At 39.7% G+C, this 23,568-nt stretch overlaps 1 protein-coding gene across 1 annotated transcript in view; it reads left to right on the top strand.

The window, feature by feature from the left end:
- Window positions 1–23,568, top strand: part of EEFSEC (eukaryotic elongation factor, selenocysteine-tRNA specific) — a gene marked incomplete at its 5' end in the record, with an annotated part of 122,660 nt that overhangs the window by 23,964 nt on the left and 75,128 nt on the right. Inside the window, 3 exons of the mRNA XM_035337897.1 lie at window positions 9,228–9,435; window positions 13,237–13,333; window positions 16,031–16,195. Coding sequence (XP_035193788.1) covers window positions 9,228–9,435; window positions 13,237–13,333; window positions 16,031–16,195 — 470 coding nt within the window. The remainder of the gene's footprint in view (window positions 1–9,227; window positions 9,436–13,236; window positions 13,334–16,030; window positions 16,196–23,568) is intronic.

The following is a 23,568-nucleotide window of genomic DNA, read 5'->3' as shown; positions in this document are numbered from 1 at the left end:
CAGCACACGATGTGCCTTAGCAACTTTCTAAAATAACAGCACTTGTTTTCTGTAAATACATGCATATTCGGTGATGACTTTCTCCAACACTTCCTTACAACACACTGAGCTCCGAGCTCCCCTAAAGTTCCCCGGGCTGCTGCGTTGTGAACAACTTGGCCTGCAGCAGCATCCCATCCCTTGCCTTTCCCGCTGCTTCTGGCTGCCTGGTCCTGCTGCCTCCAGCTCTCCCTGGACCCCTGCCTTGAGCTGAGTCTCGGGTGTTGATCCATCCCTGAATAAGCAAAGTGCTGGGGAGGTGTAGCTGGAAGCAGGAACTTCTCAGCTCACCGAACTGCAGCTGCTGTGGCCGGGATGTGCTGGAGCGGATGGATGGATGGCTGGGTGGCTTGCTTCTCGGTGTGCCCCACGTCACTGATGGCTGCTGCTGGGTTGCTGACTGTATGCGGATGGAGCAGTGTGCTAGTGCAATAACTAAGTAATGTATGTGCTTGTCCTGGCTTGAAACTACGTATGTAGAAATGCCTTTTGGATTTGTATGTTTTATCTTTTCAATGTGAGTAAAGGGAAAAAAATTGTCTTGTGTTTCTAAAATATGCTTAAAGTTGAGAGGAGCCCTCACTGGTCTGTAGAGTCGTGTGTCCTCAGCTGCAGCTGTTCCCTGCTTTTATGTGCATCCTGAGAAAAGGCTGGGTGTGCTTGGCTTCTGTTGTGTTGCAGAAGGGAGGAAAAGTGTAGGAAATGATGCCATGTAACCCAAATTAAAAAGATCCCCAGCGATCTCTCTTTTTGGTAGTGATTTCTGTTTGGGAGCCTTTGGAGGAAAAACTAAATGTCTCTGTGTGTGTGGTGTTCATTGTTGTATGTATGTGTATGGCATTTTTTGTTGCTTTTTTTTTTTTCAAAACTACATCAAATTTTAATGTTTGGTCAATTTATTTGGATCATAATGTGAGCTTCCTGTATGTGCCTTTCTTTGGAATGGTCCCTCTTCTATTATAAGCAAAGTCCTTTTTACAAAAAACTTTTTTCCCTTATCAGGAAATAAAAATAAATAAATAAAACATCTCAAAATAGCAACTAAAGAAATCTTTCCTTTCTTGAAAGGCTGTTTGCATTTTATTTTTTTTGACCTTGAACGTTTTTCTTCATTTTGTGCTGCCCTTGACCTCTGTAGCACAGGTCGCAGAAAAGGAATGCAACGTTTGGGAGGTACTCCAATGCTCTGGTGTTCAGACACTTCTCAGACTGATGCTTTTGATCTCCCTCAGCCAAAGAAGAGCAAAGATCTCTGGATCGATCTTCTCTGTAACCACCGCTGCTGGCTGCATGGTGCAAGCCCGTACTGTTCTCTGAATAATTGAGTCACTGAAAGTAATACATAGAGAGATGGCAAGTCAGCAGCTCAATGCTAAATTTGTGTCTGCATCACAGGGTCAAGTGTACCTTTATCTCTGTTTGCTTTCCAAGTACCTTGCTTCAGATCCTGGGCCTCCTGCACTTGCCTGTTGAGGACTAAACACTCTGATGCTGCCCTTGCCCCGCGGCTCTCAGCTGAAGTCCGGTGGAGTTCAGATGCCCTGTGTGGGATGAGAGGAGTGCAGTGAGAAAGCTTGTTCAAATTTTTTTAGTAAGCATACAATACCCAGAAAGGAGCAAATGGTCTTTAAAGTAATCAGCTTGTAAACTTCGGGCAGAACAAGTGAGCATATCTTCCTGTAACAGTGAATTACTTAGGGCTGGAATCTCCAGGTGTCCCTAAAAAAAATGCATCTGTGCAAGTCTCTTGTTCTACACTTTTTGTTTCCTCCTGTTTTCTATTTCTAGATTTCTTTCCTAATAGAAACCCAATTCAGAGGGGAAGGAACCTCCTGAGGTCCTCTGGTTCTGCCCCTGCTCAAAGGTGAGCTGGCTGCCTTCAAGTTGTATCATCTTGGGAAGCAGGGTCTGGGGCTACAGGGGTGGCTCAGTCTGTAACGTTTCTCTGAAGAGGCTGAAGGCAACGTGGGACTCCTTACTTTCCATGGAAAGTCTTGCAAAAGATCTCTTGACCTTTCTGCCTGTATTGTAATGCCTCTTTGAAGCCGCCTTCACTTGCAATTGTTTCTCAACGAAAGTAATCTGTTTAAAATAAGATTCACATGCACAGTGTTGCAACAGCAGGGCCTGCATGTAATCATAAGTTGTGAGATGATGTTCCTCAGTCTTTCTCGCCATAATTTTAGTGGAGATGTGTTCATGCTTCCTCAGCATGGTCAATCAAGCCTATTGACTTGTTCTAATTATGTTACTTCCTCCCTTTGGAGAACACAGACGTGTTTCTGATGTGTCAGAGCATATTCAAGCAAGAAGGATCCTTGGCTCACTTGATGGAGGAAAGATTAAGACCTACATCACTTTTAACAGATTCAGGATAGTGTTGCACACTGGTTCATCTGGAAGTTGAAATATAAAGTATATTCTGAGTGTATTCTTTTGTTACTTCACTTCTTAGCAAAAGAATCCTTTTATTCTTTAGTAGCAATTCTCTTTCTATTGCTTACTGTTTATAGTTGAGTTGAATTTGGGATTACAAATAAATAACTAAAAGGTTATTTGGCATATCAGAAATGGCCTTCTTGGGAATATGCTCTTGTGGTCATCCTGCCTTCTCTTTGTAGCTCTCCGTGTAGGAAAGAGCTTAGTGGCTGGTTTTCATTTAAGGGGAATTTGTGCAACCAGCGGTTTCTTTATTGTTCAAAAAAAAAATCAAATATGCGTATAATTCTGAGCTTTACTGTGTATTCAGAGAAAAGGCTTGTGGGTTGCTGGTCTGACCCTTGCTATCGGAGATATTCTAAGCTATCCAGAGTTTGAAGCTGCTCAGCTCCCTGTGTGTGTTTCCAGCTGCTGAAACATTTAGGAATGACGTGCCTGGGAAGTGGCAGTGGGACACTTGAACTCCATGAGTTCCTGTTCTTTTCAAAGTGTTTCCTAACGAAAGTTATGGTATCGGTTTTGTTCCATGATTTGCATTGCTTTACAGAGGTTTCTTCATGTGTAATTCATGTGCTCCAGTTGCGTGCATGTCTCTCTCCCCCTCAAACCTCCTTTTTCTGCTTAAATTTTGGAAGATTTCATATCCTGCACAACATCTTCCTTATTCATCACAATGCCTCCCCCAAGGTAACTGGCGAGATCCTGTACAACTTGTAGCATCTCCCAAGGTGTTACCGTATATGAAAGCAGAGAATAATTTAGTGGTCTCTGAATAAGATTCTTAACAAAAAGGGGGGGCTGGGAAGGGGGAAGTTTAATGCTCACTGCATGATATAGACAATATTTCCTGAGACAGGAGATACTAACCTCAAAGAATTTAAAATAAAACATTGATTTTTTTTCTTCTTTTTAAAGGAGAGTAGGGGAGGCAAAAATGGTAGAATAGTTGGTCTTTTTATCCTATGTGCAGATGAAATTGATTAAACCTTAAAAACTCGCCTCAGTCCACCCGGTTTATTAATTGAAGAATTTCCTCTTCCCCAGAATGGGAAGTGCACATTAAAACAGAGCTTTGCCCCTGAGTAGCAATGATACTTGAGAACAGCACATTTTCTACAATCCTATTTTCTCTTCAGCACTAGAGGAAATCCTAACATGGTAAAAAGCATATTTAAGAAAAAAAAAGTATGTTTAAGGAAGTCCTCTTTCATTTCCTTGTAAAGCATGAAATCAAATTACAGCCCATGGCCCACAATTATTTTATTTTTACATTTCAAATTCCGTTTTCAGCTTCCTTTCGGTGCCTGTGAACAGGAGTTGTACTGTTTGTGCAAATTCAGCTAAAAAGATTACCACAAACAGAGGAGGACACAGTAGCTTAAAGAAGCCCCCAGCCAGTCTGTGTTCATGCCGGTATGGATGTGAAGCCTCACACGATTCACGTGGGGACCCTACCTCCTGCTCTTCATCCCTCCACTGGCCCAGGTCTTGCTGTGGAGCCACGTCAGCTTTAGATGGCTGGGTTAGGGAACGTAATGCAATACCGAGCCTATTCTTGCCAAAGTAGTAGTAGTTTAAAGTGCTCTAATACTCCTAATCTGCATTTGCGGAACAGAAAACCATTCAGATTCTGTATGTTCATAGAAAATGTCCCTTGGTTCTTCTTTTCAGTGATGCTGAAATGGCCAGGTAGTTTAGTGCTTGCAGTTTATAACCCTGTTGTTCTGAAAATGGGTACTGTGTGCACGTATAATAGTGATAAGAAGGTATTGGAGCTGATAGAATAAAACGAGAGGCTGAAATTGTTTTCTGGGGGAGCGAGAGATGATGGGTGTGGTGTTTTTTTTTTTTTTGTTTTGTTTTGTTTTCTCCTCCCCTAGGCCTAATAATAATTTACTTGTAGTAAATGTGCTTTGCAGTATGGCTCCATCTCCATACAGCTTGATGTAGGAGTTTGGGTATAATTGACAGGTATGTAGCAGGTTGCACAAACAGAAGGGGGCTGAGTTCACGGACACGCAGAACGGCCCCAGCTTCCGCGATGGAGGTTAACGGTGATATGCCATAAGATGCCATGTTCTCTCCCAAGATAAACACAACAGTGACAGGTTGTGTTTTTCAAAACTGCGGAGCATTAGGGATTTGGCACTCCTGTGGTGATTCCCTGTGAATACTGGTATAACAGATCTAGTTTTACTCCTTGTATTCTCTTGTGTAAAGATAAGAGAGCAACATGTAGAAACTGCAGAGTACTTCAGTCTCTGCTTTAGCCTCAGTGAGTAAAATTAAGTGTGCGTTATTTGTATAAGCTGTGTGGAAATCAAAAATGGATGTGTTTCTAAACACATGTATGAGGAATGTCTGTATAAGGCAGGGCATGAAGGTCTGCAGCCTTGATGCCTGGAACTGTGTAGGCTTTTCTTCCTATTTCAGTAAAATATTGAAGGTGTAATATACTAAATAACATAAAAGCAGAGAGATTGGAATTAATTTTCTACTAAAGATTAGAAGTTTGTCAATGCGTACTTTTTTAATGCGTGATATTCTTTAGGGCCATCTGTCTTTTTGGGTGTCCTCAGCAGCTGGTGAGTCCATTCCAGGACAAAGAGTGAGAGCTTGCTATGAATCCCGTGCAGCAGGTGGTATGGTTTTCCTCTTGCCTCAGAAAAGTGGAACCGATGTCCAGTTTAAGAAAACAAATTGCTGGTCACTGCTGTCTTACGCACATTTGAAACCTGGCATAATCTAAATCTGATTCACCAAGTGCAGTTGATAAAGACTACTTGGAAAACACTCCTCTTCTGGCTTTCAGAACCAGTAAGCTATTCAAATTGTGCAAACCTACTTAAGGGTCCACTATGCTTGGCCACGCAAGAATGCAGCCTAATTCGGGGCATGTGCCTGCAGTCCTCATAGCGTGGATCCTATTTGATCTGCAAGCGGTGGCAGTAAGTTACTTCCCTGATGACTGGCCACAGTCAGATATGCCCAGAATTCAGTAGCGAGAGTGGATTGGTCTTGAATATTCAAAGCAGGAATAGCCATTTTCTTTCTCTTGTCTGAAAATGCTTTGTTACATCTCTGAGTTCTGTGATTCTTGTCACTTTTGTGGTACAGGTGAGTGTTACAGTCCCCAGGTTCAGCTGGCACACTTGTTTGCAGTCTTCTCTCTGCTGTGTTGCCTGTCTTGTCGCCTTTCTCCCATATCTGGCTGTCATCCAGATTCTCACTGTTCGTGTGTTATCTTTTGTTTGTTTTTCCTCACTCAGTAGACTGTCTACTTCTTTACTTTGTTTTTCACTGTGGTTTAGCTTCTTATCGTGCAATATAATTCCTCTCTTCCCTCCCCACCCCCTCCCTTGTGTTTTTGGATGATGACTAGTTTGTTTCATTTGCTTTTCACAGGGCTATAACAGAGCTGTATGCCGTCACATGAAGGATACCCCGATTGTCGGTCATTTTCAGGCTAAGTGAGAAATCCCACTTCAGGAAGACTCCTTCTCAGTGTTCTTGAACACCACTTTCATAGATGAAACAGCAGTAAAAAGATTACGCTTTTATTCTGCAGGGGAAATAATTTTAATACCTTAGTTTAGCTTAATTTATTAATTTCTGTGATTCCGTATTCAAAGGACAGGTCTGCATACGTGTCTGCTTCATTCAGGTTTGTTACCAGCTCTGCTGGCCTGCTTTGAGAGCTTCAGTAGCATGGAAGAGATGAGTGTTCCTGCTCTTGGCTGTGTAGGACAATGTCCTGTCCTGTTCTGGGACGAAAAATGTTTCGCTTCCTTTCCATGTCTCACAAGAGCCCATGGCGGGCCTTCTCTGGTCACATAGTGCAGGTTTATAGCGTGTTTTATTGTTCTTGGAGTTTCCACTTACATAATCCGTCCTTATTTCAGCTTTTCTTAGTTAAATCTTGTTCTGCTGTAGAAAATTCTTCAGGAACATTGTTCCTTCTGGTGGCTGGAATCTAACATGGCAGTGAGTTGACTAATAGCCCGATGGAGATTATTTAAATTTCAAATACGAAATTAAACACATTGTAGCTCTCTTTTATTTACATGCTAAAGGGAAAAACTGCTTGGAAGGAGATGTTACGAAGTGTGGAAGGAACTGTTCTGTGTGAATGAAGGGCAACTAAGGAAATGGGTTATGGAATAAAATCTAAATTTTGGTAGGAGAAGACATAGGGATTTGGAAGATAAGTTGTCAAAGAAGTTTTGTTTACATGTCTCAGAAAATTGAGGAACTATATCTGTCATTTTTTGCCTTGTTGCTTGAGGGACCTGTAAACCTGAGCACTCACCTCTTGCTATGTGTGAGTAGACAAGTACAAAACATCCTCGTGCCCCGAGCGGAACATGGTTCAAGTATTTCCATCAACAGTGTTCTGATCTCTCTTTGTTTCACAATTTTGTTGAAGTTCAGCAGCTTCCTACCCAGCGCAGGTGCCTGCTCTCCTTTGTGGGTGACGATGCCCCAGTGCCTTCTGTGCCATCCACAGCATCTCTGTGGCCAGTTAGCTTGTGAAGGATTTGGAGGAGGCACAGCAGCTGTACTAAGCCACATTCATTAACTTGAGTTGCCATTTCCTTGGCTGTAATATATTTTTATCGGGAGTGTCTTGATACATTTCCTGGTGTTTTTGGAGTTTTTCCATGGACTGTACAGTTATTTTTCCTATGTTTGTCTTTTCTTTGCTATGAAATGCCCCAAGGTAGGCATTCTTAACCTTCTAGCAACTGAGCTGGTGAGTTTTATGGCTCTTTAAAGTGTTCCTAATAGATTTATAAACACAGCAATTACAAGTGTTTGCTTTACAACAAATGTGTTCAAAGCAGTTAATTCAGCATTTCAAGATAAAGTGGCCCTTGTACTGAAACTTCACGTAACTGCTTCGCTGCAGATTTTGTCTCCCGTTGGAGGGAGGAGATGGACACATAAGGCATCAAATCAGCCACCCTTTTCAAGTCCTGGTTCATCAGATCTGGTTACTTAGGCTTGATTATGGAGCACAGAAATTGCAGTACTGTAGTCATAACAGACTTAAGCTGCAAAGTCTGCAATGTTATTTCACTGAACATGTGACCCATCATTTTATGGTATTAATGATCATATTTAACTTTGTGGCTTGGTTTTAATTATTAATTCCCATTCAGTTTAAGGGTGGCATTTCTGTAGTAAGAATTACTGTGTTGTGTAGTTTAATACAAAACCTGGGTGTTAAGTTTTATTTTAAAACAAGACAAGCCCTGCGGTACACATTCACAAAAGTACATGTGTTCTGATGGTTCAGTGTTTGTTCTAGAACAATTTTCATGCTGTTCACTTGTTGGTGTTCGTGCTTCCCACTCTTTATATATGCGCTGTTGTGTGGTGTCTGAGTCTTTTGTTCAGTCCTGGTGTTGCTTATACTATAAGCAACTTCTAAATTAATACACTTCTTGAAACAATAACAATTAAAAATACTTTTGGGGACAGAACCAATCTCTAATTTGACTTGGAGCATTTTTTTGAAATGGCTGGAGAAAAGTCTCCAGGAGCTTTGCAAATGTCATAATTTCCCAGCTAGCCTTCTGAAACATTCATTATTTACATTTAGCATTCATTATTACAAGATGAAAGCATTGGTAGGTTGAAAATAGTCATTTGTAACCATATTTTTTTCTTGTTGTAGTTCCCACCCACTCATTCACCCATGCACTTCAGCCTCAGAATGATTTCCTATCCTGGGAGTTCATGGGAACTATGAACAAGGGTAGCTGTTGTGATAGCAATTATAAAGACTAAAAAAAAAAGTGGGTTGGAGAGAGCAAAAGAACAAGGAACAGTTGCATCGATTCCATGTTGTTCTGATCAAAAGCTTGAGACAGATACTAAAAACTCTTAAATCTGGAATGCTGCAATTTTGCATGTTTTTTTACATGTCTTCTACATTTCTTAAAATGTGTTTTTCCAACATAATTTTCTGCTAGTTCAGCTTTAGATTTGTTTTTCTTATTCATATTTAAGCTTTTTTATTTTATTTTTTTTACATTAAACTTTGTTGCACTCTGCATTTTTGGTATTCAGAGTATTTCGGTTACCTGGAACGAGGCAGGAAAATTCTGAATGTAATTAGTGGAAGGCCCAGCATTCATGAAAAGCTTCCTGGAAAATTAAGTTAAATCCATGGAATTAAAGTTGCTTCAGTCAGAGGATTAAGAGCTCCTTGCAACAATGCTTCAAAAAATAAAAATAATTTTAAAAAGTCATCATGAGCACAATAAGTAGCCTAAAATTTAGGAGCTTTTTTATGAAGTGCAGATCTAAGAATCTAATCTATTTATGGCTGTAATATGAAGTATACGTTTGAGGAGAGTAGATCTGAATTGGAAATGAGCATTGCTGGGTTTAAATCAGCTTTTCCTACTGTAGAGAGGCTATAAGGATTTCTTCAGATTTGTGGTAAACCTGACTTATTTTTAAACGTAGTGATGATGTCCTTACACTATTAATATGGAGGAATGTGTGAACTGTCATAGGTTTGCATATTTTGTATGAACTGATGGACATGCATAATAGTTTAATCTCCTTAAATCTTATTTTTCAGTAATTGCCAGGCATTCACCTGGTGCTTATTTTGGTTTGTGCTTTGTTCGTATTTTTGGACATGTGTGCATATACAGTTTTTATGGAAGCTATTAAAGAACGTTTTCTCAAATATCTTTATGCTGCTACAATAGTGACTGTGAATTCTTTTCCAGGTGCCCAGATTATTGATTTGATGATGCTTGTAATCGATGTGACAAAAGGGATGCAGACACAGTCAGCAGAGTGCTTGGTAATTGGGCAAATTGCCTGCCAGAAGATGGTGGTAGTTCTGAACAAAATAGATCTCCTTCCAGAAGGGAAGAGACAAAGTGCCATTGAGAAGATGACGAAGAAAATGCAGAAGACCTTGGAAAATACAAAGTAAGTAATATTAACAGTAATATTAACAGCTAGTGTGTAACAAAAATATTTTACCCATGTTTCACTTTCAACATACTTCTAAATGCAGCTAATCTTGTCCCTGCTGGATGAGATATTCATATAGATATTGCTTGCCACCATGATGAGAAAAGAGTGGAAAGATTACCAGAAATGCAAATTCAGTCCTGCATTTGCATCTGGAAGTATCATGTATGGAGAAATATTTAAGTGTAATGAAACTTTTCAGTTTAAAGGATTGCTTTGAGTTCAGATTGAATAAAGCAATGAAAGAAAGGCTGGGTGAAGATCCCTTTTTTGTAACTTTTCTTGTGATCGAGATGTGTTCTATTTCTTTAACTAAAGAAGAAAGAGGGCTTTTCCATAAGCGAGTGTGAAAGATGTGATTGCCCTAACTAGGGTGATGAAGCTGCCTTGTAGTTATCTTTGTATGGGACTGATCAGTATTGCCCAGAATCTAATTGACGATGTTCTTGAAGTTTCTGTAATGCAATGTGACTCTGTCTGGGCTGGTGTTTGTCAGTTGTGTTCTGCTTTAACTAGTTGAGGAAAATGATGGGTGAATGAAAATGTGGCCGTTAGGAGGTGGGAAGGTACGATATAGACACAGTACTTCCTCCGTGGTTACAGAAATTGACACACAGCTTATTTTGCATAGGATTTTAAGGGGACGTTGACTCCCATGTTTATAGCTGTTTGGTCACATTTTGATTTTGAAAATGAAAGGAATAGGATTCAGCATACAGAGGGGAGAACTTCACCAGGGACAAAAGAGCGAAGTGTGGCTGGATACGGCTGTTCTTGCTTAGCTTATTTGTGATGGTAGGGCAATGGCCCTCTTCAACTATGCAACTGCTGCCATAGTGACTTTGAAGATCTTGCTGTCTTTCCAGCTCATCAGTAATGTGGGTCTGTTTGTTTTGCTTGGAATAATACAGAGGTCACCAAGAATGTCAAATTTCCTATTGTGAACCTAGTCAGGATTCTACAGCTTTCAATTCTCTCTAGCAGTTGTTGATTTGAGGGCAACCTCTGTAGGTTGTTGCATCTTATTTCAGGGGAGGTAGAGGAGGGAGGTACCTGCAATGTGAAAAATGAAAGGGCATTTTGGAACAACAGTCTTCTATAGGTGTTTGGTCAAGTTCACGGGTAATTCCAGTGGAGAGAGTATTGAGATAATTATCTCTAAAGTTGTCCTAAATATGTTACCAAATAAACTTATTATGCCTTTATATGGAACGTGAAGTAAGTAGCATTGCAATTCATAGTTATTTTGTTTTTCTCATCTAAAATATCCACAGTCTATGCCAAGAAGTTAAAGATTTTTTAGTAATTGAGCTTATCTCCATATATTGTATTCATTTATTTTGTCGTTTTAAAATCTATGTTTGCATGGCAGTAGCTGCTGGAGGTGATACTTCAGTCTTGGTTTAGTACAAGATTGTATTGCAAATGATAGAGGAAAACACTGCTTTTCTAGCTGCATGTTCATAAAAGGAATACTAATCTTTGTAAGGAAACTGGTGTTCAGAAATATTTAAGTACACTGCCTGAATTACACCTTCTCTTTAGATCCTGGAGTACAGGTGGGTCTTACAAGTATGTCATGAGCAGACTCCCTCAAAACGGAGGGGGAAGTGTGTTTTTGAAACACTGGCCACGTTAACTGTGAGGTCCTTTCCTCTAGCCCCCTTTTAAAACAAGGATGTGCATCAGCTGATCACAACAGCTGTGAGAACACATGGAGAGAAGTGGTTTGTCATAATGCTTTAATTATTCATTTGAACTCTGGATCCCAGAAATGCTCTTTCATCAGATGTCTCTGTATTGTTTCCTTAACTAAAATTCCTTTTTTTTTTTTTTTTTTTTTTTGCAAGCGTAGTCTGTGCTTTATGATGCTTTGAAAGCTTTGCTGGCCTGGGCTGATTGCAAAGTGCATGTCCCATTGTATGTCAGACAAGCGTTTTTTCTTGACAGTCTTTTCCCACATTACTTTGAATTTCCAAATGCATGCTTTTTAACTGTTTTTATGTTTCTAAGCTACTTTTATTAAACTACTTGTATTAGCAGGGCACGTGCTGAGACCATCTGACAGCTGCCTCAGACACTTGTCAGTGAGGTGTTTTCCAAGACTAGTTTACTCACTGAGTATTTCTCTACACACGTATGTGTGCACAATGCCCTAATACTATGAAAAAGTGAAGTCTGTTGCAGCCATAGAGTAAGTGTTACCAGTTTTTGGAGGGAATTCTTGTGGTAGTGTCAGGAGATTCCATGGAGGGTGAAAAAAATAGAGAAAAGCAACTGTTGTATTTGCATAGATTGACACCTGTAAATTTGACCTAATCAAAACTTGCTTGTTCCACAGATTGATACTGCAAGTAAAAGCAAAGTGTCTCTGTGAATGAAATTTCTATTGTCATAATTTTTTTGCACATGCCAGCTTTTATCTTTGCCCAGCAGGGTCCAAATTCTGACAATTAGCTTGTTGTGTAACAGTTTTAGTAGGACCAAATCATGTTTGGAAGTACCTCCAGTGGCATTATATGATTACTCCAGTTTGTTCTGGCATATGGGAAAAGGAGTAAGGCATTTGGTTCTGCATAAACTTAAATTTATTTTAATAAATTGTCCTAAAGAGCTTGTGTGAAAATAAACTTCCAAGAGCTTCATGGTTAATCACAGAAATTTTCAGGGCACACTTTTATTACCCTTTGTTCCGAGATGCCTCAGACTTATGGCATATAAACAGAAAAAATATCTTATGTACCAAATTACAGTTTCATCGCTAAATGAGCTCCCTCTACAGAATCTAGCATATTTTTCTCTATCATGGTACTGTCCTTCTTTCTCCAGTTCATTCTCTTTTTGAGATGAAATTTATGGTTTTGTTGTGGGGAGTCACAAGGATGGCAGCAGTCATGACTTTGCCTGAATCAATTGTGTAAGAATCAAAGATCAAGGTGAGAACCAACCACTTATTAGTTTTACTGCTGATTATTATTCCATTGCTTCACATATATGAATTAACATGGTTAATCCTGAATTTTGCAAAAATGCAGTAATAACTTGTCTAATTTCCCTTTCCAAAATGTAGGCAAAGCACGCTATCAGATGAGGTGAAGAATAGGTTGTGTTTTAGGGAGCAAATGGTACAAATTCAATCAGGAGGCTTAAAAAAAAGCTGATGAATAAAAAGGGCTTGGAAAATAAAATTCATGGAAAGAGAAAAGCTAAACTGGGGTCAGCTGTGGAAGTACTGCTGTTCTCAAAAGCTTTACATGTTTGAGTTTTGTTTCATAAATTTTGATTGCAGTCGAATTAGATCTTTCTGCTGTCTGCAGATCTTACGGGCTGTCTGCAGACACAGGCAGATATCATGTGCCATCATACATTTGGCTTCTGTTTTGAGGATTATGACTACAGCTAGGATAGTAATTGTTTTAATGAAAGTTAAAACCTGTATTAGTCTCCAGGTAAAATAGCTTGAATGTGAAGTCACTGTGATAAGCCTGAGTAATGGTCCTTGTCTCTGAAATGAAGTCTTACTTTTGATTGCCACTGAAAGTTGAATCTGGTTAATGCTGAACAGTCTTAAAAATTTCATAGGGAAGTCTAATAGTACAGATGACAGTAACTCCGGAAAAAAATGTTGGTATTCACCATGGGAGAAGAACAGAAATCAGAATCTGAGGCAGTTTCCTTGCCTTCATTGTCAGGTGAGTGTAATTTACATGTGTAGGAGATCTGTGGCCTAATGGTGGGAGTCTTTCTCTCTTTCAGGTTCTGTGGGTGTCCTATTGTTGCTGTTGCAGCTAAGCCTGGCGGACCAGAAGCCCCAGAGTCTGAGAATCCACTAGGTGTTTCTGAATTAATTGAGGTACCTGCTGAATAAATAATAACCATGTAAAATCAGCTTGAGCATCTTTAAATCTTTTAGATTGTAGCGTTAGTATCTAGAACTGAGGAACTCCTGCCTTAATGCCAACTTTATGAAACCTAATTCTTTGGGGATTTCTTCCAACGAATGGGGAAGTTGAGGATGTGTCCCCAGAAGTGGGTCTCCTTTTTCAACTGCTAGGATTCAAAGCCTTGGAGTAGCTCTCTTTAAGAAACAATTATCACACATGGTAAAATTTGTTTTAAAGCTGCGAGGAATTACAAAGCATAACAAATAAAAATAACTTTAAAATTCTGCCAAATCATTGGTAGGTGTTAATTACACTGCAGTTAAGAAAACAGTGAAGCTGTGAAGTCAGGCACTCAGATTATGCATATGTGAATGTCTGCTTCCTTCATTATGACACAGTGCTTAAATGCACGATTCTTTATTCTAAATAACCCTTGCCTCATTCTATGCACAGGATGCACAAAGCTCAATTACTGAGCAGGCGGTCAGTATTTTGTTTTAGTTCTCATTATTCCGTGTGGCCTCATGACTCCATTCAAATACTGCTCTGTGTTCAGAATGATTAATTTCCTCCTGGACTTTTCTTTGGCACTCATCACTGGACTTGAACACTTGGCAAACAATTAATATACTTCGAAAAGACCTATAGGAAGTGTAGAGGTGCCTTATCCCGTATTTAGATTGGGAAGCTGTGGCACAAAGGAGTTAAGTCCAATGGGTTTACTAATTTTGGATGCCAAGTTTAAGGAAACTAGGAACTCTTCTGGGACACCCTTCTGTTCAAATCAGAGTACATGCCAATTTTGATTGCAATTGTGAGTGCTTCGCGCTCTGTTTATCAAGCTTTGTGATTTCTGTTTGGACGCTCCGAAGTATACAGTCAGTGATAACCTGTGGAAAGTTCCATGCACCATCATTCTCATAAAAAAAAAAAAAAGTTATTGCATAAAGTGCATGATCTGTTTTTTAGAGCAGCACCAACCTGCCTTTGCAATGAAAACATCTTTCTCTGATAGTCTGCCTTGTTTACCGCATGTCTTGCACTTCTGCTAAAGATAAAATGCTTAGCTTGGATTTATCCTGCTCCCTGAATGAGGTCGGGTTTGGCAAAAGCTATATGATGGTACATAGGATAATTACATCAAACACATATGAACAGGAGAAGTGTTAAAGCAAACTAATGCTTCAGAGGTATCCTTAGTTTTAGCTATGCTCATTTTTTTTTTTTTTTTGTGAATAAACTGAGTTTGAGGAAAATGAGTTATATGGTGAAAGAAAATGAGTTATATGGTAAGTTATATGGTATGATGCTTAAACTGTGAAGGGCAGGACACGGGATAGCTGTTTGAGATAGATGGCATGTATCAGGTTTGCCACCTCTGTGAATAAACATTAGGGAAGAGTAGCATGTCTTTGCCCTGGAGGGGTGCTGCAGCTATTTGCAGGCAGCAGAAAGTGTCCTAAAACAAAGGCTTCATCTTGCCAACATCTGATACAGATCTGTTTGATGCTGCCACCTTTAAAATAAGGGTAAATCCCTGGAAGCACGAGTCACCAGAAACTTAGTGTTGTCTTGCCTGCAGCAGGCTGGCTGAAAACAGACTCTGCAATATCTAGAGAGCTGGAGATAGGCAAGTCTTTAGTTTTGCCTTCATTAGGTCCAGGTAGATTTACAGGGCCATTCCCCAGGTTTAAAACCTTTGGAGGAAATACCCAAGTTGCAGCTATTTGTCAACTCAGTGTTTAGCAGAGCTGGCAAATGTTGTGAGAGCCCTGCCTCAGAGCTTCAAGGTATTACCCTCTCTCTCCTTGATAAGAGGCTCCCTCTCTGTTGTTCTGCCATTATGACTTAGGCTTAACCTCCAGTTTTTGACCTTAAATGCAGATGCTAAAGGCATTGCCAAGTTTATATGCTGATATTATAACAAAGACAGATCAAAAGTGATTTGAGATGGGTGAACCAGTTCCTCTGAACCACTGCTGGGTATGTGACTGCAGTTTTATAATTAGTCCTCTGCCTATGATGATGTATTTTAAGAAGCATAGTTATTTGTCAGCAAAACAGAAATCCTAAACTTTGATATTTTCTCTAGAAAAATGATACTTACATAGCTGTTTTTCTTAGTGGCTTGATCCTCCAAGAAGTGTTAACGTAAATCTGAAGGGGAAGTTGACTTTGAAACTTATCCCAGTGTAATAGTTTTTCTGGGAGGGAGGCAGGGATGGGGCTAATATCTTTATGTAAGTTAATTTGAACTAAATCAAAAAGAGCTGAAGTAGCAAAATACACTGTAAGACTGTACTTTGAGGGAGGGGCAGAGTGGGGCAACGGGTGCAGGATTTTTTTTTTCATTTGCTTTGCTACAGTGTTTATATTGAGTTTGGCAGCAACTTTATTGCCAGTGCAGTTCTGCTAACCAAGCTAAATGTGCAGCACCAAATCTTTCTAAGGCAGAAAATCGAACTGTTCCTGCTGCTAAGTGTGCATCTCCCCTATGGCACGCACAGTTAATTTGACATTGGTGCGTTCTAAGCTCGCTGGGAGATGCCTGAAATCAGTAAAACTGCAAGCCTGTTCAATCAATCATCCGCTTGCCTTCCTTTTGCTGTATGGCTGTCATGACTTTTCACCCAGGCATGGTTCTGCTTTTATCTTTCTTTTCTCAGGTCCTGAAGTCTCAGGCTTACCTGCCATCAAGAGACCCCTCGGGAAACTTCCTTATGGCAGTCGACCACTGTTTCTCTATCAAGGGTCAAGGCACAGTGATGACAGGGACTATTCTTTCTGGCTCTGTTAGCCTTGGTGACAATGTGGAGATTCCTGCCCTGAAGGTGAGTCTCACATTTTCACTCCCCCCAGTTTTCCTGCTAGAAAGAGACATTCAACAAAGAAGAGTGTGTTCTGCAGTCTGAAATTATTCCATTATTTTCAGTGTCATTGCTTTTCTGATACTCTAATATAAGCTACGTTTATAACAGGGAGAGAGAGAGATTAAGTAACACAGCCAGTAAAGTCACCTGCTCAATTTTAGTTGAATAAAGAAGAGGGAAGGCTGACCTAGATGAGTGTGTTAGGTTTTCAGCTTCAGAAAAGCAAGGAGGGCATGCTTCCAAAACAGGACATGCCTAAGGACTGAACAAGGTTTGAGTGAGGTTATTTTTGTTTGAGACATTCTGCCTCAGTTAGAAGGCTTGCAAAAGAATCTGACCCAGGTAAGCTTCCTGAGATGTCTGGAAGTGATGGAAGTGGCAAGAAGAGTGCATGGAAATGGCAATAAGAGGGCATGGAAATGCTTGATGCACATTATCGTTGTTTGCCAGGCGTTTAATTGATATCAGCATGTTCTGGAAGAGCTGCTGGAATGCAGTATGTGGCTTGCTGCAGTTGGGATTTTTGGAGAGCCTGTTGAAAGTCAAGAGGACTTTCAGTGGACTTTGAACTGCTTATCTGGTCTTCCTATTTTATTTACAGAGAAGTAAAAGACCAAGTTAGCAGACAAACAGACATTGACAAAAAGAAGCCAGACCTGGCTTCTTTTCACTTGGCTTTTATGGCATTAACAATTTCCCTCAAAGTTCCAGTTATTTTAGGTTGCTGTTAATGAACTAGTCTTCCACTGCCTTCTGTGAGACAGTAGACGAGCCATAGCTTGGAGCGGTAATAGTTGTGAGCATCATTTTGCTTCTTGCCACAAGCAGCCTGTGAATGTGACTGCTCATAGCGTACAGGTAACCACAGCACAGTTAAAAGGAAGCGACTTTTGTAAGTTTGAATTGTGTGTTGTCCTTACCCCTGCTAGCATCATGCAGAGTTGGGTTAGGATACCTATAAAAGGTCAAACCTTTCTCAGGCCTACAAGGTAATGGAGGAAGCACATTTCACAACACATTGTGGTTTATGACTCTCTCTGACCTTTTTTTGCCCTGACCCTATGGTAACTGAGATTGACAGCTGGTGCCCACTGGGCATTTAGGGACATTACAAACCAGCTGCTTTTTAAATTTGAGGAACCCTCTCACCAAATGAAGTGGCATCACCTTCCAGTTCTACTAATGGACTTCGACATCTTTGACCGCTTGAACCTGCACAAAGGAGGGACACAGCAATTAAAAATAAACAGTGACATTCTCAAACGCCCATGCTTGCTCTGATTGGGGCTGAGAGCACCAGCAGTGCATGGATTCCTTTATGCTGTTGCCTATGTAAATTGCCATCTGGGGTTGATTATCCATACAGCAAAAAGAAAAATAATATATATGTTTTTGGCAAAAAGCTTTGACACAGCAAACAGTTCACTATCCGATTGAGTTAGTACTATTTGCTCACTAGCACTTGAAATCCACCTTGAAGAGCATAAACGTAGGATTTCTGCAGCAAAAACATAGTGTTGGCAGAATTCTGAATGTCCATTAAGATTACTTCCGTGGTCTTTCAATATCTACAGTCTTCCAGTTTATAAACTGTAACAACTTGTGACATTTTTATTTCTGCTTTATAAAAGTTCCTGGAGTGAAATAGTAAGGATTTTTTCCCCCAGTGTAGATTCACTTTACTTTACTGATAAGTTTGGCCCTAATAATTTCAAAATATTGGTCTAAGTACATTATGTTTAGTGACTTTAGTTGGTGCACATATCAAATTATAGAGCTGTTTTTTATAGCATTCTTTAATTGAAAAAGGTAAGTTTTTTCAGTGGGGGAGAAGTATCTTTGCCTTCCTTACACAGGTGAGAAGAAAAATAATAGCTTAAGAAGAGCAGCTACTTACAAGGCCAATGCAAACAGGCAAGAACCACAACTTTTCTTCTTACTGGTTGTCTTCACACAAGGAAACAAAGTCCAGTGTGAGAAGTAATGTTAAATGCAGTGTGGGATGTCGCCTTCCTTCTGCCCAGGGTTAGTGATTCTGGCTTGGATTGCACAATTGCTGACACACTAGAAGTATGGGAAGATTGTATAAAACAGTGATGTGTTAGTATTCCTTTAAAGAGAAGACATTTTCAGGCACAAAAAGTGTTCCAGGTTAGCTAATAAGAATCCCTCTGTCTTAAGAGTTGTGAGAGTTCATGGAAGAGGTCATGTTGAACCGAGTAAGGGGGCAGAGACAGATGTTCACTGTAAATGGATATTAAGCCAGGGAGGTAGGCTGAAGTCACTTCGTAGGTATGCTTGTTTCAAAGCAAAGCAGTTGCACCTTGATCTGTCAGGAAGAATCTGGTCATCCTGAAAGCGTTAATCCAGCACTGCCATAGCTGTGAGCAACTGCTGCAGGCATACAGCAGCCACAAAGCATGTCTGTGGCAGCAGGTACAAACACCATTCTTTTCTTTCAGGATTTCTAAGCAGTAGAAACTTAACTTGTGCTTTATATTCAGGATCCTAGCTGTTTTGGTTAATGTAGTTATTGATAAATACTAGAGCAAGCTGATGCAAGCTGATTGCCTGGTGGTTTTTTTCAGCTGATTTTTGCTGTGTGCTGAAGCTGAATAACGCATTGCTGTAATATAATACAAAGTTTTCTTGTGTAATAAACAAATTCTGGACACCCAGTGATTGGACTGCCCTTGGGAGGTGCCTCTTAGATGTCAGATTTTTTATCTACAAGGCGCAATTGAGCTGTTACTGTCAAAGGGGAAGAGGAATGTTCATACCGAGTCCAGCCCTCGTTGTCACTGTTGTTTGTGCAATTTCTGTTACTAATACCAAATACATCAAAAGTCTCAAAAGTTGCAAGAACGTTTATGAACTGCTCTTGTAGCTGGAGTACAGTCATCCAGGTGCTTTAGTACTTTGATATACTTTTAAGAGGTCACCTGAGACATCGAGTATGGAGGAGAAAAATTAGAAACTTTCTTCTATTTATCTAGTCAAGTCTTTTAGTAAATGAATGTCAGTTTAAACCAGTAGTAGTTTTTGTCTTGGCAAGGGCCTGTTTGCTCTCAAACTACATTGCTTTTATGAACTTGTAGGAAGTATCCCTTTGTAAGTGTAACACTTAAAATAGCTTCATATGCTTCCACAGTATGGAAAGAGATCTTTTTCAGCTACCTTGTTGGCTAAATAACCTTGGTCTGTTTTCTGGCTGACGTTGTGTAGCTTTCAAGATTCATTGAACAAAAAAGTCCTCCAGTGTCTGATAACATGGCCTTACAGATACTATTTGGGTTATTACCTTCAAACCACTGTAGCTATTTGAACTCTAACATAGTTCTGCTTTTTCCTGAGTGACTCCTTCAGTCTATTTGACATTCCAAGACCTCTGATCAGTGATCTTTAGGATATAAATCTAATAACTAATTTCAATGTATTTCAGGACTTTTTGCAAGATCATATGGAGTTGCACTATGGAAGAGGACATAAATTATGTCAGAGGACGTAAATTTCTGTATTTAAATTTCAGAAAACAAAGTTGGTTAAAAAATCCACTGAGTCATATCACAAAGAAACTTGTATGTGGAATTTCATGGTGAAATTTTAAATGTTTACCACTTTATTTTTCCGTTCCTTATTCCTCAAATTATACCTCTTCCAAAACGCAGGATATTTTGATTGTATTTTGCTTTGCACCGCAGGTAGAGCCAATGCTAAGTTTTCTGAAAGGATACCTGACTGCTGTTTCTATACCTGTTTTTTCCAAGGCTTCTTGGTTGTTCCTTAACCAATGGTGCTAAAGCAGCCATTCAAATGCTACAGTTCATCTGTTGGGGAAGAAGCCTGGCTCACCTCGAACATGGCTTGTTTGTGAAATCTTTTGTTCCCCTTCCTAGGGGTATGTGATAGAAAGATACCTTGTCACCGAGTGCAACTTGCTGTGTTAGTAGTTATGTCAAATAATATTACAGAAAGTTACTAAGATTCATTTAAAACTAACCATTTTGTCCCACTGTTCTTCCTGGGAGACTATTGCAGAACCTAATTTCTAGGACGGCTAGAAATGTCTCAATTTCCACCTTGCTTTTTGCTTTGAAGCCTGGCTGTAACTTTCTGTATCAGTACTTCCTTGTTATGATAAACTTTTCAGCCAACTTTCCTTTTCATTGATATGCTGTGAAGAAGGGCAGTTCAAAAAGTGTGTGTGTGGGGAATGAATTAAATGTAACTGGCAAAATTGTTTCCTGGTGAGAAGACAGTTCATAATACATATTAAAATATGTGGGTAATAAAATATGAGTGTTAAATCCTAAATCAATAAATTAAACGTCCGCATAATGTTATACATGCAGTTTAATTCAGAACAAGTATTGAACTGTTTCTTTAATTGTCTGCTGCTTCTAAAGCACGGGTTGTATTTTTTGGAGATTTTCTCCTTTCCTAGAAAACATCAGAGTGAATCCTACTGGTTTTGTATCTGCTGTGGCATTTACTTAAAAGCGAAACATGCAGGATTTGGCTTATATTGGAAAGTATTCTTTCAACATTTGGGGATATTATCAGTTGTTTTGGAAGAATTAAACTCCTCAGCACAGTTCTTTGTGGTTAAGTAAAGGATTAAAGACCTGATCCAGTGCCCGTGGAATAAAATTTAGATCTGGCAATAGAAACTTCTCAAATCTTTTTGGCTTGATCTCTTAAGAGACTAGGAATAGCAGATGCTGAGCTCTTTTAAAGATCAGTTCCCTCATTTTCAGTGTATACTTCTGTAACTTTTTACCATTTATCACTCCTTAAAGAAAAAGACCACAAAGGAAAGGAATCCATTTTAATTTTGGAAGAAAAAAAATCTAATTAAATTCAGACTTTAAAAAGACTCCGGAGTTCTGTACGCTGCTATTTTTTTAGCTACCCACTACTGATGTACAGTAGCTAGGTTTGTATCACTTGCCATTTTTATTAAGCGTTGTGCAGGTATAGTAAAAAGAGGGAGCAAGATCAGGACTTGGTGTATTAAGCCATATTCTATTCAGGACCAGGGATAAGACATAACAGAGGGAGCTGGATGCTTATCATGGGGTTTTAAGTTTTTCTTCTTGGTCAGAGCAGAAGGGAAGAAAGCCAGGGGGAGAGCAGCCAACCTGAGCAGTGCTAATCCAAACCATGCGCTGTATTTTTGGATCTTGTGTGTCTAATGTGATGTTGTAGGCAGAAAAGTGGCCTGGTCAGTGCTGGCTAATTAACTCTTCAAATACTAAGTAAATTGATCTGCAGATTTCTTGAGGATCTAGATAGTACCCTGTGCTCCCTGACAGCTAGCTACGGTTTGGATACAGATTGCCTTCTAATGGATGAGGAAGAATTATCCAAGAAGTTGTACACGTTTCCTCCTACAATAGATCAGAAAAGTAAGGGATTTGTGTTGCATCTATACACTTAAGACATTTTTAAAAGACTGTGATGCATGAGAAAGTGCAGCATTGTTGGTAACTATAATGTTCTCTAAGATAGACTTTAACTTCTGTGGCACGTCTGTAGTGGTGGTGGTACGGGTTTATCTGCAGCTTTGACTGGTTGTGGTTAATACACGAGGTGACTTAAAATACATTTTTGGTGCTACAGCCACAGATAATTTTGTCTTGATAGTTAGAAAGTGCGGAGAGCTATTATTGCCTTAGAATTGGTACTCTGTTCAGTGGGGTTCAAAGTGAAAAAGAAATCGGGGATCATCTTGACTGTGTCTGAGCAGATGAAATTACATTGAGAGATGAGCTTCATGCTTTTTCTTCAATGTAATGACTGATTTTCTTAGATAAGTGAAATTATATTTCTTCTGTTCAGGTTTTAGTAGATCATTTGTCTCGTGAGAATTGTTTAAAAAAAAGCTGAAGAAAGTTGTTACAGAAATACAAGGCAGGAAGGAAACTGAGCAGAAGAAGAGGGAACCCATGGACTGTCAGGAAAATGATATGTGTGGGGCTTTTCTGAGATTGGTCTTGGCACTGAAATGTAATAGATTCATTAGTGATTGTTAGGGACACAGCTGGCTGTGTTGTCTGTGTTGCTCAGTGTTCTGTATCTCCCTGGGGATATCAATGTACTGGGTTGCTGGATCTGCAGCAAAAGCTCAGTGTCCAAATACAAAAGTGCCACTGCTGCAGAAATGGAGTATGTTCCTGTACACTGTTAGTGAGAGAGCCAGCTTCAGTACAGCTAGATATGTAACTAATGTGCAGGTTTGTGACAACAGAACAAAGTTGAAAACCAAATGTCTAAGCTTTTAAGATGATACCTGACGTTAAGATTTATCTTTATTGCTTTAACCTCCCTCATGTGCTCATTCCCCTCTTCTTCTATTTCCATCTCACTCCATCTCTAGGTGCTTTTTCAGGCTCAAAGTTTGCTCTTCAAGGTGACTGATCTTTTCCACTTTCACCATAGCTTGAAGAAACTTTTTTCTCTGTCCTTTTTCTCAGCTGCTGTTGTTGCAGTCTTGGCTTGAAACCTCTGTTTGAAGCCAAGTACCAATCAAGGTCAGATGAGAAACCTTGGGATGGCATTTTTAAACTCCTTTCCATCAGCTGAAGCTAGAGCAGGTCTGATGAGACAAAGGGCAGAGAAAGGAAAAGACACGATAAACGCTGAATGGTGGTGTCCTCCAAAGGGCAGTTTCTGATGATGGATAAGCAGGTTCCGATACCTCCTCTAAAGGATATGCCAGCTATTGATTTCCTAGGGCTGAATGTCTTGCATTTACTGTTAAAAAGGAGCCATGCAGCTATCCAAAATGGGTACTCTAAGCAATGCATACAAGTAAGTTCTGTACAGGAGGAGGAAAGTCTTAAGATGACTTGAGGCATTGCTTAGATGCAACTGAGCAAAACCTGCCTGTTACCCTGGGACTTCCTAGGTAATGTTTCCTGTAGAACAGTTGCTGGTCCAGTAATCAAGTGTTGCATCCTCGTGATTTACACTGGGGTTCAAGATGAGTTTGAAACTAAGTCAATGGACGTTGATATAGTAATCACAGACTTCCATACAAATGCCTTTTTGTTTAAACTTTGGTAACTTTGTAAAGCAGAAGATGACTGTTTTGTGTTTGCATAACTTGTTTGCTTAAGCATTGCTGCTGCCAGGTCATTAACTTTATTTTTATTTCTTTTAATTTACCAGGTAGAATTGTTATCAATCCAATTCAATTGAAAACAGACCCACATGCACGTACACATATTGTTTGAGCAGGAATCTTATTGGAATGCTTGAACAGTAATTGGAAAGGTAACCTCCTATATGGTAAACATAGCTTTCACATTGCATTCCTGCTGTGAATGTAA

The sequence above is a fragment of the Oxyura jamaicensis genome, chromosome 12 (genome assembly GCF_011077185.1).
Source record: "Oxyura jamaicensis isolate SHBP4307 breed ruddy duck chromosome 12, BPBGC_Ojam_1.0, whole genome shotgun sequence".
NCBI lineage: Eukaryota > Metazoa > Chordata > Aves > Anseriformes > Anatidae > Oxyura > Oxyura jamaicensis.
The sequence above is the reverse complement of the archived record's forward strand: the minus strand, read 5'-3'. Positions and strand labels throughout refer to the sequence as shown.